Source organism: Hipposideros armiger, unplaced genomic scaffold (genome assembly GCF_001890085.2).
Source record: "Hipposideros armiger isolate ML-2016 unplaced genomic scaffold, ASM189008v1 scaffold_266, whole genome shotgun sequence".
Taxonomy (NCBI): Eukaryota; Metazoa; Chordata; class Mammalia; order Chiroptera; family Hipposideridae; genus Hipposideros; species Hipposideros armiger.
In genome coordinates, this window is record NW_017731616.1 from 1,820,970 (window position 1) to 1,837,185 (window position 16,216).

At 32.9% G+C, this 16,216-nt stretch overlaps 1 protein-coding gene across 10 annotated transcripts in view; it reads left to right on the forward strand.

The window, feature by feature from the left end:
• DYNC1I2 (dynein cytoplasmic 1 intermediate chain 2) overlaps positions 1 to 16,216 on the forward strand; it is a 53,579-nt gene that overhangs the window by 24,379 nt on the left and 12,984 nt on the right. For 5 of the 10 annotated variants that reach the window (XM_019656824.1, XM_019656823.1, XM_019656822.1 and 2 more), the window contains 7 exons: positions 641 to 700; positions 2,862 to 2,977; positions 13,730 to 13,825; positions 14,035 to 14,197; positions 14,301 to 14,400; positions 14,846 to 14,971; positions 15,870 to 16,016. In XM_019656824.1, the coding sequence (XP_019512369.1) occupies positions 641 to 700; positions 2,862 to 2,977; positions 13,730 to 13,825; positions 14,035 to 14,197; positions 14,301 to 14,400; positions 14,846 to 14,971; positions 15,870 to 16,016 (808 nt within the window). The remainder of the gene's footprint in view (positions 1 to 640; positions 701 to 2,861; positions 2,978 to 13,729; positions 13,826 to 14,034; positions 14,198 to 14,300; positions 14,401 to 14,845; positions 14,972 to 15,869; positions 16,017 to 16,216) is intronic. The other 5 variants (XM_019656831.1, XM_019656826.1, XM_019656830.1 and 2 more) reach the window with 1 other exon arrangement.

The following is a 16,216-nucleotide window of genomic DNA, read 5'->3' on the forward strand; positions in this document are numbered from 1 at the left end:
TTTTTCTGGGAAAAATCTATTTTTTCCTAGAGACAGAAATCTTCAACTGCTTTCTAAAGCAGATGACATATAAGCCCAAGGCAGTGCTTAACCCGTAAATTATGTAAGGGTCACATTTTGGAAACTTCAGCTATTTTGTATCCCAGTGGAATAGTGTTTGGCTTTCTTACCGAAAGTCTTATGTGTTGACTCATTTCCTTTAGCAATATGACAATTTCCTGCACACATTTAATGCTTTGGGCAAGATTATAATATGTTAACTAAGATGTTTTTACTGTTTTCTTCATTAGGAAACTTAAATTTTGAACTATTTTTATAGCCTAGCTTATCATCCAAAAATAATGTATTATTTGTGTTGTTGTATGCTTGGCTGTTCTTATCCATTATTGTGCAATTATTAGTTTCCCATAATCTGAAAATACTGTCTTTTAACTACTCTGGGTTGTATGTTTGCATCTTTAACCATATTATGCTTATTGCATGCACTAGAGCATTGAGTAATACCTGGTGTTTTTTGGTACTAACTAGAACATGTGGTTTTTAATTGTGAACAGTACTTTAGCGATTCACAGAGTGTATTTGCTTGACTAACTTATGGCCTTTTCTGCTAATGCTTCATGGTTGTTCTACAACCATTTAGGACGCTGCATTGGGATACAGATCCATCAGTTCTTCAGCTTCACTCAGATTCCGATTTGGGGTATTGAATAGATTTATTACCTTCCCTCTTTTATAACTCATTTGATTCTTTGTGAAACTGTCCTAATTTTATTTTGCTTAAATTTCTGATATGCAGTATATAGTTAGGAAAAGAGTTATATTTTACTGTGACACCTCATTTATCCTCTATCTAAAATTTGAAAGAAATAGTCTATGTACCTGATTTTCTAGGTACCTTAAGTCTACCCATTTAAGTGTCCAAATTCCTCTTATTATTTCTGTATTTTTGATGTTAAGTTTTTCTAAGACATATTACAAATTTCCCAGACTTTTAAAAATACATATTCTACATGTAATTGAACCTTTTCTGGATGACTCAATATGAATATTAATTTTCCTATATTAAAATTCACTCATGATTTCTAGGGTTTTGAGAGGAACAGAGCTGTTGGTCTCTACACTATGGCCCCAAATTGCTGTTGATTTATACATTTATTCAGTAATTCACTCATTTATTTATTCTAGTCTTCAATGCAAAATATCTTTGCAGCTGCCATTGTGCCTCACTGAGGTAGCTATTTTCCCTTGATAATTAGCAGCTTCTAAAACATAGGACCAATACCTTTGGAATTATGTCTAAAGGAAGAGGAAATAGGCCTTGAATTAGGGCAAATAAGAAAAGTACGTGAGCTTCTTGCACATTAACTGAAGAGCCTCTCTATTGGCTGCCCTGAGGCTCCCCATCCCTAGTTTCCTATTCTCAGTTAAAGTAGCTTTTGGATAAGTGAGGTATTACCTCCCTACCCTTCTACCTTTAAATCTTAGACTATTTTGTTCTAATATTGTGATTTTTTTTACCTATTAAACCCTATATGTATCCAGGTTAGTAACTTGTTCTTAATATTGTTCGCATGACCATTTTTCCTAGACATGTGAGTGATTTATTTTTCATATGGTTTACATCTTAAAAATCAGAATCTAATTTAGTTTCTTATTTCAAATTTTATTCTTAGAATACTAGATTATTTAAAATGTACTTAAATTTTTCCACTTAATTCTTTTATTATGGTTTTATTTTCTTTCTTTAAGGCTAAGATGTTCCTAAAGTAGAAAACACATTAAAAATTTCTTATGGCCCACATTTAGGACCTTCAGAGAAATTCAGTTTTTCAAATGTACTAATTTTATTATCCTTTTTTTGTACAGCATTTTGAAAAGGATGTTTATATAAGAAAAAAATTATTATATTACCAATGATATGTATGTAAATTTCAGATAGCCTATTTGATATTCTGGAAGTTATAGCAATGTCTTTATTAGATATTCTTTTAAGACAGCTCCATAATTGAGAGCTTCTTTGGGAGTTTGGATGCATACTTGATTTGGTTTAGAATTTAAATATCTAGTATGATAACCAAGACAAGATCCCCCAGATGTCTAATAAAAGATAGTTTTCCTTTGGTCCATTTTCCTCAGCCACAACTCTCTTCTTCTGTTTACTAAAAAAAGAATGTTTCCCCTCTATTTAAGGTAAAAGTAACTTTAGTAGTTTTATGTTACTCAAAAGATCTGTTGTTTTAGTTTAGGTATAAAATATCTGCACTGTAGTTTGTTCATACATGAATTGAGGACAATGTGGACTGTGCAGAGATTAGCGATTTAAATTTAAATATTTCATTTTGAAATCTAAAGTGTATGATTCTCAATTTCTGTAAAATATACGTAGAAAAAAAAGGTTTTCCATAGAAACTCATTTTTCAGCATCAAAGCTGAAGTCTCCTAATGGTGAAGGGGTCTGAGTGAGATCCATGTTATCTGACTCTTCAGAAAAGTCCAGAATCACATCCCTGCTAAAACCAACCACATTCTCATAACCAACCATATTCAGCACACCACTTTGGAATTCCTATCCTCTTACTCTATTTTACCCACACATTTGCTCTAAGAAACTAAATTGTTTGCCTTTTAAAGTGAAAAATAAACACCTTGAATGATTCAGAAATATCTTTTGGTTTTGCTACCTTCTAATTCTTTTGTTAAGATAAAGCCAATTCATTGTTCATATAAATATCTTGAGTAAAATGGATTTAAATTACAATGTTGAATACACAATGTTTAATTCTTTTCCAAAATAACATGGTTTGATGTAGTTAAATGTATCATTTGTTGTATTTAAAAACATTTGTGTTCACTTTATTTAGACGAGGACCTATTAAACTTGGAATGGCAAAAATTACACAAGTTGACTTTCCTCCTCGAGAAATCGTGACATATACAAAGGAAACTCAGACTCCAGTTATGGCTCAACCCAAAGAAGGTGAATATTATCCTTAAAATGATTGTCATTAAGTCTCCATGTTTAATAAATGGATTCTTTTTTTTTTATTTTTCCACATTTTTCTTTCTGTTTTTTGGCATATTTTCTTAGGGAAACATCATAAAACTAATGCTTTAGTGTTTGTGTATTTATGTATTTGTTTTTCAGAGTTTTAAAACTCTTTCTTTTAAACATTAATAAAGTACAAGCTATATATATGATTATTAATTTTCTTGACATAAATTTAAGTCATTTAGTCTTTATTTTGTCCAGTTTTAGAAGCAGAAAAGCTTAGGAATATTCTAGTTCTGTGTCATTGATTATAATTCTTCCCTAAAAGAGCATGTATCCACAGTGAATGAAATCATGTAAATTATTTTTTTAGAGCATACTGTATTCTTATATGTTGTAATTACTATCCATATTAATGCACAAATCTAGATCTAATTCTTAAACTTTCTCTTTTCTGATCTAAGGGCTATGTTGATTATATGGCAGCCTTTAATTTGTGTGTAATGGAAATATACACACACATTATATTGAATATGGGTCCTTTGATTCTTAAACCAGAAGGAGTTACCATTTTTATATTGGGGACTAATTTTTTAGGTTTCATTAGATAGCTAAAGTTAAGATGGTTCTTGTTTTTTCCAGTGAGGCTAAAAAATTTCTTATACATATAAGAGGCTTATATAAGACCTCTAATACAGATCCACAGTTTCTTATCTGAAACCTTTGGAGCTATCTATGTATTTGAAATTAGAATTTTTTAGATTTCAGAAAAGTAAAGTATATTTACCATATGTAAACACTCCATTAGCATCTTAGGTATTAATAGTAATCTTTTGGCAGCAAAAGTTGATTCAAACAGAGTGAGATAAATAATGATTATAATCGCTTTACCTCTGATTATGTCAAGGTTTACCATTAAATAAGTTATGGATTTTACAGTTGTTGCTATATTGGAATTTTGGTCTCATAAGTTATCCTTTTATTTTATTTTTTTTTTAAGATTTTATTGGGGAATTGGGGGAGGGGAAAAGCGCTGGGGAATCGGGGGAAGGGGAACAGACAAGTTGCTGTTGTTTTGTTTGTCAGTCTAGTTGTGGAGGATGTTGCTTCACTGGCCCAAGCTGGCACCATCATTGCGCTCTTCCTGGGCGAGGCAGATCAGTCGCCAGCCTCTGGATGGCTGCTCACGGCAGCTGTAGCTCACGGCTACACACAGTAGCTTATGGCAGCCCACTGCAGTAGGGGACTGCAGCCTACGCCGTCGCTGGTGACCCACGGCAGCCCAGCCCCAGGTCGAGTTGCCATTCACCATCTTAGCTGCAGAGGGCAGCGTCACTGGCCCTCATATGTGGGATCCGAACCGGGGCCCTCTGGCATCCCAAGCCAGTTCTTAACCATCGCGCCACTCGGCCGGCCCAAGTTATCCTTTTAGCAGTCTGTACATAGGAACATTTTTTTTCTCCTTGACCAGGAAAATTTATTCCTATTTCATCATAGAATAGCAAACATAAAAACTATTTATCAAATGTTTAAATTAATTTATTTTTAAAATTTCAGTTAAATTACCATGTTTCTCCATTAAGGAGAAACAAAAGTAATTAATATTCATTGCAGAAAGCCCAGAAAACAGATAAGTATAAGAGGAAGAAATCCTTGAAATCCCTGGCTATTACCAAAGAAAATCTTTAAATTTTTATGTTTATATATACTTCAAAAGAAAATTAATATTATAACTTTATTTTTGACTAGATCATCACATGCACTTTTAACAATTCTTTTTCTGCCCACTGAGGGAAATGAAATAAGTACCTTAAATTTTTTTTTTCACTTTTCATCTTCTCAACATTATCATACATACAATTACATTTTAAAAATTTGAGGAAATCAAGATAACATTTTTATCCAAGTACTTTTTTACTTGATCATGTAAATGTTCATTTCTATGGATACATTTTTTTCATTCCTGCTCCTCCATTGATTGGTAAGATAGCTTTTACAGGTACAAAATCCTTATCTTACCAGAAAAAGAAAAAACCCACAATGGTAAACTTGTTTGAGATATAAGCAGCTTAAAAAGAAAAGATAAAGTGTTAAACTATCAGTATGAAGAATACTAATATTGCAGGACTCTATCATTTCCAGGAAATATTATTTTATTAACTAGTATATTCAAGTATTACAATGTCTGTCTTTTTGGAGCTATATTATTAGATAAGTTAACTCAGAAAGTGAGTAAAATTGTCAAAATGAGGTATAATGACTCATTTAAAAAATAAATTAGGCTTTTTTTTTCATCTAATAATCTGGAGATTTATTTTTAGTTATACCATCATACTTACAATATGCATTTTGGATTGTTTGAAATGTTAAGTGTTCTAAAGCTATTTTGGGTAGGTAATGCCTATTGTAATATATCTATAATCAGTTTAAATGAAGACTTCGATTTTTTTAAATCATTTTTTTTAGTTATTATATTTGTATATCACAGAGAATAGAAAATACAGAAAGGATATAAAGAGGAAATATCTATGATGCCACTGTGTAATAGCCATTGTTAATATTTTGTTTTCAGTTTTCTATGATACATTTTTTCAGAAATTCTGTACACATATATTCACATATGGTTTTATATCCTACTTGAAATTTGCATTTTTAATTGCTTATTTTTGAGATGCATATAAATTTTAAAATGTGAACATGTAACTTACTGCCTTTGAACTAATTTGAATATACAGCTACATAATATAAGACTGGTGTTTTTCAAAAAATTCTTTTTTCCATTTTTATTTTGTAAGCAATTAGAAAATTAGAACAATCATGATTTGTTAGATAAGCTGATGACCCAGAAGCACAAGGTAAACTTTATTCTTTTCAGTTTGAAATTATCTGGGCAAGGCTGCTAGCATCATCATACTTCAGCTTCTTTGCCAAATTTTTCCTGAGAATAAGGACTGTTGTTTCTTCATTGCTGTAATGTCTAGTCTGAGTAGTTCCTGGCCTATAGTAAGTACTCAATAAATACTTGGTGAAGGAATGAATTGCTTTTACCTCCTCAGGAGAATGATTTTGTTTACTTGGGATGTTTATTTTCATGTGTTTACTCTGGAAGTAACTATTGAGAAAATGGGTTATTTTCCAGTGTTAATGCTACAGTATAATTTTTAATGAAATTGGGTAAAAAAGTATGATTAGTCTCAGTTCTTGATTTTAATTATATCTTAATCATTATTTGTTCTTAGATACATAAATGAAACCATTATAGATTTTCCTTTATAGACTTTTTGAATTCTATGATGACATACCATATAGATGGAAACATGCTGTTATTTTGTGTTCTATGTATCCCTCTGAATGCTTTGAACAAAATTGAACCTGTTAGCATCTTTCAGATATATTATTTTAGCCATTCCTTTGTAACAGTTCTTCACACCTCATGTTTAAATTGATAACTGAAAATGTTAGCAGCAAGATAGCCTACTACATATCAGGTAGAGTGTGAAACACTTTACCTCTAATTCTCTCACCAAAACCCTGAATGTTAAGTATATTAGTTCTGTTTACACATGAAGAAGCCAAATCTGAACAAGATTATTTATCAAAGGTCATATAGCTAGTAGCTAAGATTCTGAACCAAGTCTGATTGATTCCAAGGTGTGCTGTCTCTCATACTACCATGTAGCAGCACTTTCATGCTTTTATGATAGTATGTTAAGAAATTCAATTAATACTATAATACAGTGCATTGATACAGATATATAACTGAAACAAGAATTTTATGAAATGACACCTTCCTTTCTCTTACTGTATTTCATTTTTTAAAATGTTGACCAGGATTATTATTGGTTTAGACCTGTAGTTTGAAAATCACTTCATTAAAGGATAGCATGGTTTAGTTAACTTATTTTTTGGTATATCTGTATCACGATAATATTTTATAATGATTGCCTGAGAATAATACATAAACAGTTTTACCTTCATGGTGTTAAATAGAATTTTTCTTCACTGGTAGAAGGTAAAAGTGACAAGATAGGTGAACTGAGCCCAGTTTCTAATGGGTATGTCTGCATCTGCACCACTATCTTTAAATTTTTCATGAGTGGACTAGACATAGATGTTAATAAAGGTCCATGTTTATTCACTTGCAACCTAACAAGTATTCAGTAAGTTTATTGAGTGTGTGCTGTATATGAAAGCACTAGATTATTCTTTCTTTGTTGTTTTTTTTTAGTTTCAGATTGAGGGAAGGAGAGTGATAAATATATCCAAATACCATGAGGCCATCCTTAGCCTTTGGAACTACTTATAAAAATGAGATCATTTCCTTTCTATATTGTTGCAGTTATTTTCATGTTGGGGGCTCTTACATTAAGTTACTTTTCCCAATTTGTGGAAGTTTTTAGAAAGAGGGAAAGAAAAACTCTGAAATTAAGGTTTTATAATGAAAACACTTTGTGCTTAACTATACTTGTACTTATCCATTGCTTTAATACAGTGGTTCTCCAACTAAGCCTGGCTGGTTCCCATTTAAGAATTATGTAACAAATTCCAAAACTCACCATGAGACAAAATTGCCAGAGTCACAATTTGAGTGTAACAAACAGTAAATTAAACTTGGGTAGGGAGTGTAATCAGTGCAGAAGTAATGTGAGTTACCAAACTGAAGATAAAAATTGGTCTTAGATTTAACTCTTTCGTCCATTTTTAAAAAAATGGTTGAATCTATTCTTTTAAAGAGCAGTAGGTTTTATTCTGCCTTGTTTTTCTTTTCTCCCATTTTAGCCATCTTCTTGCTTTCACGTTTACTCTCTAAGTTGGTAGTACTGTTTCTGAACTGAGGTTCTTTGCTGTTTTAAAGCACCTACTGTGAATGAAATTGACAAGGAACATGCGACCTCAGTCAATTTTGCTCTCCACAGGTAAAAAGCTTCTCATGGCAGGAGCATGATGCCCACAGATACACTCCTGGAAAAGTTACTTTCTTCCCAAGTTTTTAACTCTTTTGAAAATGGCATTATTTTTTCTTACCCACCACTCAGTATGGATTTTTTTGTTCTTGCTATTTTTAGAAACAGATTTTTAAAGAGGAAAAAATCCTGTTATCTAATCTAATCTTGTTTACACCTCAGGAAACTGAGGCCCTGGGAAGTTAATTGTTGAACCTGTGTTAACAGTGTGAGAGAATATCAGGGCTACCACCAGAACCTGCCTTTTGATTTTCAGTGAAGTGCTATTTTTCTTACCCCATTCCACTTTCTTATATATGTGTGTTTTGTAATTATTTTTGGTATTGTTTTAGTAGCCAGATATTTTTATTTAGGTACATGTTGATTAGCATTTATAAGGTATAGGAAAGTATTATATGTAATTGGCTCTTAATTTTTTACTGTACGATCTTAACATCTGCAATCCATGCTTCCCAAGTAGACTAAATTTGTGGGTCTTCTGGTTAATAGTACCCTTGTCTGAAATGGATTTTTGAAAAATTCTGGAATAAATAGCACATTTAATAAATTAGTTTTTAACCCTCAGAATCTATGAGAACATAAATTTAATTGAAAAGTGAAGCATTTGTTGTTAATCTTGATGGAAAGACTTTGATCAGCATATCTGAATTTGTGGCCTCTGAAAAATGTAATATTTATGAGATCACAGATATCAGGATCTATGTAAAATGATGCCAATATTGCCTAAATAAAATCTGAATTTTATGTATAAAAAAGACCATGTAGAGATTCTGTGTTAAAGTAAATAGTGTAATTAAAGTATTACTCCTTTCTTATATGTCCCCCAAATTAGCATTAGATGTGTATTCAAAGTATTTTCTGATTAAAAATTCTGCTATATATTTTCCCTTGTTGAAGATCTAAATTATTGAAGAAATTCAAGTGACCTTGCATCTAACTCTAGATGTTTTAAAAAATAAAAGGAATGGATTCCTTTGATACGTTCATGAAGCTTTCTCCCAATATAAATTTTCTTAATATTGATTTTAAAGAGTAAGGTATAAGAAGATGAAATTGAAGACAAAAGGATTGAAAACGAAGTGATTCAAAATGATGTTGAGGGCCGGCCGAGTGAGTGGTTCAGTTGGTTAAGAGCTCGCTCAAGAGTGTGAACTCTGAGCAACAGCGGTTTGATTCCCAGCCTGAGCTGAGCTGCCAACAGGTGGCAGGATGGCTCAGCTAAAAAAACAAAAACAAAATGATGTTGATCCAGAAAAGAAAGGATTATTTTGAAAATATTAAAGGAAAAATCATTCATATCCAACCTGTATTTTTAAACTAATTGAAGCATTTTCCTCTAATATTCTCATTTTCTGGAAGGTGTTTATGAAGTTATTCATGTTGAATTTTTGTAAATTAAATCGTATTTTTATATGCAAAAATTTTTCTGATTTTTAGAACTGAGTGGCGACTCTGTACCATAATCGGACTTTTTAATTTTTTTTTTATTATTATTATTTTTTAAAGATTTTTATTGGGGAATTGGGGGAAGGGAAACAGACAAGTTGCTTTCATTTTTGTTCTTCAGTCTAGTTGTGGAAGACGTTGCTTCACTGGCCCAAGTTGGCACCATCATTGCTCTCTTCCTGGGTGAGGCAGATCAGTCACCGGCTTCTGGACGGCTGCTCACCGCTCACGCTGGCTGCTGGCCGCTCACGCTGGCTGCTGGCCGCTCACGCTGGCTGCTGGCTGCACACGGTAGCCCATGGCAACCCACTGCCACAGGGCTGTAGCCTACGCCATTGCCGGCGACTCACGGCAGCCCAGCTCCAGGTTGAGCTGTTGTTCAGCATCTTAGCTGTAGAGGGCAGTGTCACTGGCCCTCATATGTGGGATCCGAACCGGGGCCCTCTGGCGTCCCAAGCCAGTTCTTAACCATCGCGCCACTTGGCCGGCCCTGGACTACTTTTTAAATTCGGAATTCTTCATAGGATATTAAGCTATCTTAAAATAGCTTTATCAGTATAATGAAACTACATAACAAATTTATAGCAACAAATGTATTTCCTAAACAACATTAAAGCTCTAATGATAGGATTTGTTTTTCACTTCAGATTGAGACTTAATCGTGATGATAGGTTAAAAAATATCATTGTTTAGTGAGGATTTCCTATGGTCTTATATATTACCTGTTGTAATATGTTTACAGTATATGAGTTGTAATATTTTAAAATAATTCAGAGTGTATTTTGTGGCTTATTAGCTCAGATGTCTCTTAACTAACATAAACATGAGAAAACTTGCCCTGAAGACGCCTTCCTTCAGTTGAACAAAAGCCACCCATTTCACAGATGACTTAACCTTGATTAACCCAATCCATTGTAACAGATTATTCCGACAACTGGAATTTCATTCTGTGGTGTTATTTCAAGGTACATCTTAATTTACAGAACAGCTTTTCTTTCCATCTCACCAAAATACATCACAATTTTGATGTTAACTCAAAGTAAAAATTCAGTGGTTCATTAAACCTAGTCTTAGCATTCATTGACAAGAGATTTGTCATTTTAAAAGTAACTGCTACTTTTATACATTTTTTACTGCTCAGTTTATAACCTTAGATTCCCTGTCAAAGAAAGCATGGAGTTAACCACTTAGCATATTGCAATGAATATTCATCAATAAATTGATGTGACATGGCAGTCCCATTTTTCAGTCTTCCTGCTCTGTTGCAGTCTTCTTTGCTTTTAAATATATTATAGCTTATCATGTAAAAGGGGCTAGCTTAGAAGATCTTTAGAATTGTAATACTATATTTTTGTTGGTGTTAATAGTTCTTTAGTAGCTATTGTATTAGTTTTTAATAAGAGTCGTATATTTGTTTCAGAGGAACATTCTCTAATCTGATGTTAGGCATTTTTGCCAAATATTTGGTATATATAGGTAATTGCTTAAGATAAGCTTTGTAATAAAAGTATTATGTTTTGTAGTTTTTAGGGATAGCAAATAATTTGTGTTTATGTTCCTTGAAATTTTATTTAGCTTAATCATTTTTATAAAGCTTGGGTTTAAATATCATAGTTTTAAAATCAGTTTTGAATCCATGTAGAAAGGGAGGTATGTATGTTCATTCTAAAATAAAATCCTGAAAACATGTATTTAAATAGTTGATACTCATCATTCAGCTACAACTAAAATCAGGCAAATAGGCATGGCGGTTGCCATATAGTAGGCAGATATAGATCACTGTCTAACATACTTCATCTACATTTTAAATTTTGAAAGGGAAAGAGTGTCTATAAACAAGATCTGTTCTGTTAAATATGTAGATTATGAGGTCACTTAGCACCAAAGCACTGACCATATGCATTATGACAAGAATTTGACACCTGTCATTGGAAATGGTACTTAGAGGCCGTATAATGCAACAAAGTTGAGGGAGGAGAATACGATGTGGGTAGGAGGCTGTAATTTATAATTCACAATGCTCAAGAATGACCTGTTCAGCGTGGCTCAAAATCCATCTTTGATTTTAGGATTTTTATACAGAACCCAGCTGGTGAACAAAATTGATGAGGATAGTTGATGGTAATAGCAGAAAATGGAAAAAATATGTATATTCTCAGACTTAATTTTTAATTGATGTTAATATCCTATTCTAAAAGGCAGCTTTTAATTTAAATGTAATTAAATTATTTTATTACATTACACTTGCAGGTGACTTTATGGTAGAATTTCATTCTGATGTTTGAGCAGTATAGAATTGTTACCAGTTATACTGTTTTCAGATTAATAATCCGTTGTATATGAGAATTCATCTAAAAAGGAGTACTGTCTCTCTGTTTCTCTGTGTGATTATTTTGTCCAAAAAAAAAGCTTTCATTTTTTAAGTAGCACAAAAGCTGTAATTGGCATGCTTTGTAAGGAAGTGTCAATGTGCAAGAGAGTGGCGATCACTAAGAATTCTTTTACGTGTTCTTTCCCCTTTGCACTACCGCCTCCCCAGCGGGGTCACTGAGATCACTAGCTTTTCTTGAAATGGCCATTTTCACTGGCAGGTGCATTATACCCTGTATTTTCAGATTGTTTTTCCATTCTGAATGTTTGGCAGGTTGATTGCTCTGGCTGCATTGACGGAGAAAGGGCTGACAAATGCGGTTGGGCTGGCTGAAAAGACAGTGATTACTGTTTTCCTTTGTGGCTGATTGAGGCCCTTGAAAGGAAAAATTTTAACCTTCACCATTTGGTTCAAAAGTATGAGCATATATTGAAATCATTCATGCCATTTATCTTAGTTCTGTAAACTTGTCAGAACGTAAAAATCGCTCAATTTCAAATAATGTAGGATTGGCATACGTCATTATCATTTTGATTAAGTTGGAGGTTGTATCATTGTGTGCATTATACAGTGTCATTTAAAGCTTTCTTTCCTACAGGTACAGTTATATTTTTATTGCTTATACTATAGAGATAGAAAGATTTTCATAGCTCTCCAAACCTAACTCTATGTGTGTGGTTTGGCAGCTGGTGTGGCCTCCAAGCTGCATTTTGTTTGCAGGGTAAAGGCTTATCTGTAGGCCTCCTGGAGTGCGGGTAATTGCACAGGCTCACCATTGGGGAGAGACAGGATTGGAAGCAGTCAAGCGGAAGAATGTTATGCCATCCCATTGCCACCTTGTAGCAGAAAGACGCAGCCCCAGCAGTGCCATCTGGTTGTTGCTATCTAGTCAGCTGGCCTGGCTGCTGGGACCATGACTTAGCAGCTGGTTCCCATCTTTGACCATTCTTTTGTGTACGTCGTATGTATGTGTGTTTTAGATAATTTTGAACATGGGTCAGAGAAATGACTATAACTAACAAGTAAAGTTCCCTTATTGAATAGGCTCTCATTACTTGAGATGCACTCTGCTGTAGACGCCTGCTGCCATTGCCTTATAGACAAATGACACATCTGTTTGGGCAATAAAAATAAACATTTTCTCCATAAAAATCCATCTCAGTATGTAGTGAAAGAGAAGGTAGGCAGAGTTGTATGTTCTATAACATTTTAAAATGTTATTTTAAGTTATTTCCTGGTTTGGGAATATAAGAGGAGATTTAATAATAAAAACCGTCTTATAAGCAGTGTATATTATCTCAAGATATATTTTTATTCAAGTTAAGAAAACAGTTTTAAGTGCTTATTGTCATATTATATAACTAGATAATGAGACTTGCATTTAAAATGACAGAATAGAAAATGTGGTCTCATAGCTATTATCTTTAAAATCTGCCTCTCAAATAGAAACCTGAGAGTTAATGTAAGCCGTCTTTATGCCATATGAAGACCCATTAGACACTGATGGTTTCAGATCACAAGTAAGCAGCCAGCACTGTAGGCTATTTTAGACACTTGATTTTCTTCATTCTGCAGCATTAAAGTGTCAGCATGCTACATAAAACTATGCAGGAGTTGCATGTTGTTCTGTCTGCAATGATAAATGCTTGCTAGCTTTTAGAGATTTCTGTGAGGAATTCATCCTAGTTGCTTATATATCTTATTTCAGTTTATGTGGCTACAGAATTTGGTATGACTGTTGATAAGGTAATACATAGGTATGTATAAAAACCAAGAGGTTCCACTTAATTCTTTCTTTAAAATTGTGTTGACAAAATTTGTATTATTTGTACTTGTTTTGTCTTATCAGTGGCTTACTTTTGCTTTTGTGTGAAGAGATGTGATACCTTCTGAATACTACTTCAAAAATTATCAATTATTTTCATAAAAATAATTTTCGTGTTCTGGGGTTTTTTTCAGATGAAGAGGAAGAAGATGATGTAGTGACTCCTAAACCACCTATTGAACCTGAAGAAGAGAAAACTATAAAGAAAGATGAGGAAAATGATAGTAAAGGTATCTTACAGAATTTAATTTTAAAAATTCTGATTCCTATTAAGATTTCTTTTATTATTTATGTATTAACGTAGAATAAAATGCTCTGAATCAAAGAGGTGAATCTGATTGAAAAGAATGTGTGCCATTCATTGATCCAAACTTGTAATAAAAAGTTGACCTGATTTGACTGACATAAAATCAGACTTCAAAAAACGTTTGTTTTCCAGCTCCCCCTCATGAACTGACTGAAGAAGAAAAGCAACAAATCTTGCACTGCGAGGAATTTTTAAGTTTCTTTGACCATTCTACAAGAATTGTAGAAAGAGCTCTTTCTGAGCAGATTAACATCTTCTTTGACTACAGTGGAAGAGATTTGGAAGACAAAGAAGGGTAATGCTTAATTGCTAAAATTATGGCTTCGGCAATGTTAAATCCTTTACATTTAGAGTGAGAATTTTAACACCTTTTTTTTTGGGTTTGGTCTTTTCTATAGAGAGATTCAAGCAGGTGCTAAACTGTCATTAAATCGACAATTTTTTGACGAACGTTGGTCAAAGCATCGGGTTGTTAGTTGTTTGGATTGGTCATCTCAGGTAAATTATAACAAAACTGGTTGCTCTTAACTCATTTTTGAATGGGGTAGTTTTAATTATGGAAACTATTTAAATCAATATATAATTTAAAATAATGGATGATGGTTCTAATGTTATCATATTCATTTTGTCATATGTACTATGGAAGAAAGGATTGGAAGCATTCTTTGTACTTAAAACTCATGATTTTATTTATGCCACAACCCAGTTTTACTGATTTCAATTGCTCACCAAACCCTTTGGATAAAATTGCAACACATATTTTAACTAACTGTATTAATTTAAAGTTCTAATGTTCCAGTAAGCATAACTCTAGAGATATCTTTTTTGGTGAAGCATTAGGTATATATTTTCAGAATAATTAGATAAAGACTGTTGAATAACTAGGAATGTAAACCAGTTTTTATTATCATAGCATTTTTTTCCACTTGATTTTTGCGAGCAGTATCCAGAGTTACTTGTGGCTTCCTATAATAACAATGACGATGCCCCTCATGAGCCTGATGGTGTGGCCCTTGTATGGAATATGAAATACAAAAAAACTACCCCAGAGTATGTGTTTCACTGCCAGGTAAGATGGTCTTTTACCAGACTTCCCCAAGTTTAAGAATTCATTAATGAATTTAGACAAGTGCCTTTTTTCTTTTCTTGTCAACATAATGATTTCATTGGATTGGCATTTACTAAACCACCCCATGTTTGCAAACAGATGTGAACAGAAAACTGAAGACGTTTCAGTTCAACATGATCTGCCTTTTGTAGCGTTTCTGACATCTCTTATAACGTTTAATAACACCTAAAGTCCTTTGCAGTTGTGATTTTTTGTTATTGTGATTGATTGTATAAAAGAAATCTTTTATAAAATGTCTTTTCTACAGGGAGTTTCTCAGGAACTTATTTGCTGAATATACAATTAGACTGTTGGCCCACTGAATTACTTATACATGGCCTGAGGAGTTGGAACTAGATAGTTTTAAGTAGAAACATATGTTTGAAGTAGGAAACAGATGCAGAGTTTTAAAGTGGATTTAGTGGAAGTTTAGAATTTGCAAGCCTTTTTTGGTTGCATAAGTTATAATCTTTTAATAATATCATAATTCTGAAAAAACACTTAACTAAATCAAAACTAGCATATGCTTGGTTGTCAGATTACTGTCAGAGGCTAATGCAGAGCCAGTTATCTTTTGATTTAATACTGTAATCAAATGAAATAGTTTTTTGCTTTCTTTGATAAATTGCTGAAACATATATAAATAATCATTACATTTGATTTTTAACCAAAAACTTTTCTAAAGGTAAATTTTTGTATTCTGAAACAAAATGAAAATTTTTAATGAATTTTTTTGTTTTTATAACCTCTAATACCTTAACATAAAGGGGAAAATGTTTTAGATATAGATTTATTTTTATAATTTGTCAGGCTTCTTCTATTTGAACCTTGAGTATAAAAAAATCTTACTTATTTGCAGTCAGCTGTGATGTCTGCCACATTTGCAAAATTTCATCCAAACTTGGTTGTTGGTGGGACATATTCAGGCCAAATTGTGCTGTGGGATAACCGTAGCAATAAAAGAACTCCAGTGCAAAGAACTCCATTGTCAGCTGCTGCACACACAGTAAGTTAAAAAGATTATTTCCATTAGACTCCTGTGCCCCTTTACCATTAAATACTTAGGAGTGTCCATCAGAGTAGTCTCAGAATGTGTTTCCTTTGATGTATGAATTCCTCATCATTTAGCAACCAAGAACAAAGGCATTTTTTTTCTGTATTTTTGGGTATCTGTCTTACTAGAAACTCATCTTTTTTCCTAGACAA